Here is a 3,612-nt window from a genome sequence, read left to right on the forward strand (position 1 = left end):
ATTCTTCTACCAACTATTTGAGTGTCCATCTTGTTCTCTGCACATTCCAGTTGCTGAGAAACTAACAGACTTTAGATATTTGCATGAGAATTAACTTTGGGAGGGGATATTAAAAACACAGCCTGAATACAAAAGAAAAACAAGTGAGATATTCCAACATGGCACTTTCTGTAGGGAAAAGAAACAAAATAGTAAAAGTCACTATGAGACTGAAATATTTGCAAGTCTCATGCTTGATAAGGACCTAATTGTGAAAATATTAAATCTTAACTGTTCGCACGGAACATGCACAAAAAGAATAAATTAAAGTAGCCATTGTCTTGTGAGTGTTCTGTACAGGCAAACAAATGGAAATTAATGTTGTAAACACCAAAATAAATTTGAAATCGAAATCAGTAACTGTTACAGAAGATGAATTCACATTTATTTGGCTATTGATTTCAAGTTTCGGTTGACAAAACAATTGCTAGTTATTTCATTACGTCTTCATCCACAGAGAGCTGCGCAAGTCTCCTTTTCTTGCAATTGCGGTTTTATGAGATTCTTCTTACATTATTAGTGTCATCCTGGGATCTTCCTAATACTAGCTGGTTTTATTCATGGTTTTATGCATTCCTATTACTGTTTAATGTAACAACGTAATATCTTCAATGCAATAAAGATGTTGAAAAGCTACATGTGAATATTCATCCTATAGTTGATACAGTAACATATTATGTGAAGGCAAGGCAGAAGTTCAGTGAGAATTATTTCATGATGTATACCTTGATTGATGTGTAAAATGAGAACTGGATATAGCCAAATGAGTTATAATTAGAAAGTCATCTACTTATTTTCTGTCTGCTGTTCCTTCAACTTTTCTTCCTCCTCTTCTTCTTCATCATCATCATCGTCGTCGTCATCATCTGAATCCACGATCCAATAATAATCTCGAAACATTTTTGATGTTGGACTAGTACATTCACAACCCCATCTTTTCTTCATAAACATCTGCTCAAGGGTGCTTGGTGTAGTGTCATCCTTGCTTATAAAGTACTTCCAGTCCGTTGGGTCATAGGCTTGCTCAGTGGTCTCTGGGTTTTCACCTTGAAGTTCAAGTTCATTGGGAGCAGTTTCTTCCCCTATTGTTTTCAACTGGTTGGCTTTCAGAAATGGTGATTCATACCTGGTGTATTTGTTGGGTCTGTAAAGATCTGGTGGGGTTTGGAGTTTTATAACAAAGCTGGATTCCTGTTTAGATAATGGTGTGTCCTTCTCTTTGCTGGCTTTCCTACCATACTTGATGTCAAAATTACACAGATCAGTTCTCCTGACAGATGACTCTTCACAGCTTGACTGGTTGTCATATCCTGTGTCAAAATGATGTATGGAGTCTCTATAGGTCTCAGCCCATTCGTCATTCCCTCCTTTGTATATGTATTTGTAATAAATAGAGCTAAGCATATCCTGTCCTCTGTGTTTGCCATCATGGAGCCAAGTGCCTTCACATGACCAGGGAAGCTTGTGATGGTCGAGATCGAATTTTCCTTGAGACTGTTTGGCAGAGGTGGTGGGCTGCTTGGTTGCTTCCCTGTGATCTTCCCAATACGGCCACTTAGTTTCCAGCATCCGTTTAGACTTCGGTGTTTCCAGCATTTTAATTAATATGTCTGCGGAACTATCTTCTCCTCTAGGCCACGGAGCAAGCAGCTGTTGGTGGCGGCTACCTATGTCATCCCAGAAGGTTCTATGTGTTGGCTGGACTGTCAAAAGCGGATATAACAGTCCTGAATCATCAGCTGACTTCTGTTGATTCTTGTTGGCGATGGGACTACATACTCCGCGAGCAATAGTTGGGAAAACTGTACCCTCCATGCTGCGTGGGGTCAGCCCTTCACTCCATGTCCTGCTTTTCCTGAAGTCATCTGACCGTTCCTTACCATAGAGTCGGTGCTGGTTCTCCATGGAGGTGGGGAACCTCAGCTGCTCTTTCTTGTGCTTTGAAAAACACTTGGAAGAGTCTTTCCACGAAGACTTGGCAGAAGCGCCCTGAGATGTTGGCTTTAGTGTCCGACGGGCCTGGCTCCCTGGCAGCCTGTGGTCTCCCATAGTATTTCTGGCTGTGGAGCCACGGCCTCTGCCTCTGCCGCGGCCTCAGCCTCCGCCGCAGCCTCAGGAATTTGTTTCATTGAGGCCACTCGTTGCTAGGAGATCTTGTCTGAGTACCTTGGATTCTACTATGACAAGCAAGGGAGTGTCCCACCAGCAGTCTCGTCCAAAAAAAAAAAAGTGCCTTATTTATTACAGTCTTTTTTGATAGACTTTCAAATTGTTTCTATATTGACCTATATTTTAAAGAATGTTTCTATGGAAATGTGTATTAAATATTCTCTTATATTTAATGAAAACAAGATACAATACATTGTGTGTGTTTGTGTGTGTGCGCGCACATGTGCGCTCGCGCGCTCTTGCGTGCTCGTGTTAAGTCAACTAGGCTGGAACAAGGGACTCTTCCAAGGACACTAGTGTGCAGTGTGAAATTTTTTATTATAAAATACGTGAATTTTTGGAACATTTGGTTGTTGAACTATACAGTGAGTATGTTAACTTTTTGGAGTATAGATTCTGCTGAGAAAGGCTATGGCAAGCAAAACATTTACAGAATTATTGTATTGCAAAGAATGTTCTAATTCATATTTTCTCTGAGCCTTGCTGTAGGGCTCAATGATTTCTCACAATTGGCTGCCCATTTTCATTAATACGTAGATGATTCTGTGACAATAAAGTTCTAATTTAGCTAAAAACATATTGCATGCAGCTGCCCATGGAATTTTTTTTTTTTACCTTCCCTGGTGTAAGCTGAGCAAATGTTCTGTAGTTTCTGCCTGAGGATTTTGTCTATCCATGAGAGTGATAAAGCCTGTCTCTGGAATGTCATTGATGTTGGAGATTTGCTGCTCACTGGATCAACTCTGAAACCATGACGGATTTTGAAAGCACAGATGTAACACTGAGCTCAGTTGGATGCTTTGTTTGCTCCCTGGAAGTACCTGGAAACTCTGAATGACAGGTGCATTCTATAGCTACATGGACATTAACCCATACCTTGGTGGATTGGATTTATTCTTTGCTTCACTTACATACTACTCTGTTTGTGCATCTTACCATCACCTCATTTATTGAATGCCATCCTGACCTTAAGTGCTTGGTTCTGGGCATCCTAAGACATATATTTTTTTTCTTCTTTTCCTTACTGTGAATGTTCTAAATTTTATATTGGAAATATCCCTCACTATTATGCTGTACGTTTGTCTGTTTTGTGGAGGAATGGATACAAACCTTGCATGCTTTTATAAAAGTTGTTCTAAAATAATGTGAGGTTTGGAACATGAAAACTAACGCCAGTAACTCAGTCCATTAACATTCAGTAGTGACATGAGTTACAAAGTCTCTATAACTTCCTTATGAAGTGGAATTTTAAGGACACAGAGCTAGGTCTTTCTAAGTTTTATAGAAGCATCTCAACAGTCCTTACACATGCTATTTCAGGCACCATGATTTGGAGATGAAAAGCCTATATGTGGAGAGTTAGTTCTCTGAAGTATACCCAGCCTGGCAATGGAAATAGGAGGG

General features: G+C 40.0%; 1 protein-coding gene across 1 annotated transcript; it reads right to left on the reverse strand.

Moving 5' to 3' along the window:
* Positions 1-412: 412 nt before the first annotated feature.
* Positions 413-2,187, reverse strand: LOC114629560 (protein FAM47E-like). The gene has a single exon (XM_028777604.1). It carries the CDS (start codon positions 2,086-2,088, stop codon positions 826-828), a length of 1,263 nt encoding a protein of 420 aa, XP_028633437.1. The 5' UTR covers positions 2,089-2,187; the 3' UTR covers positions 413-825.
* Positions 2,188-3,612: the final 1,425 nt, after the last annotated feature.

Source organism: Grammomys surdaster, unplaced genomic scaffold, assembly GCF_004785775.1.
Source record: "Grammomys surdaster isolate TR1022 unplaced genomic scaffold, NIH_TR_1.0 312, whole genome shotgun sequence".
In the NCBI taxonomy this organism is placed as follows: Eukaryota; Metazoa; Chordata; class Mammalia; order Rodentia; family Muridae; genus Grammomys; species Grammomys surdaster.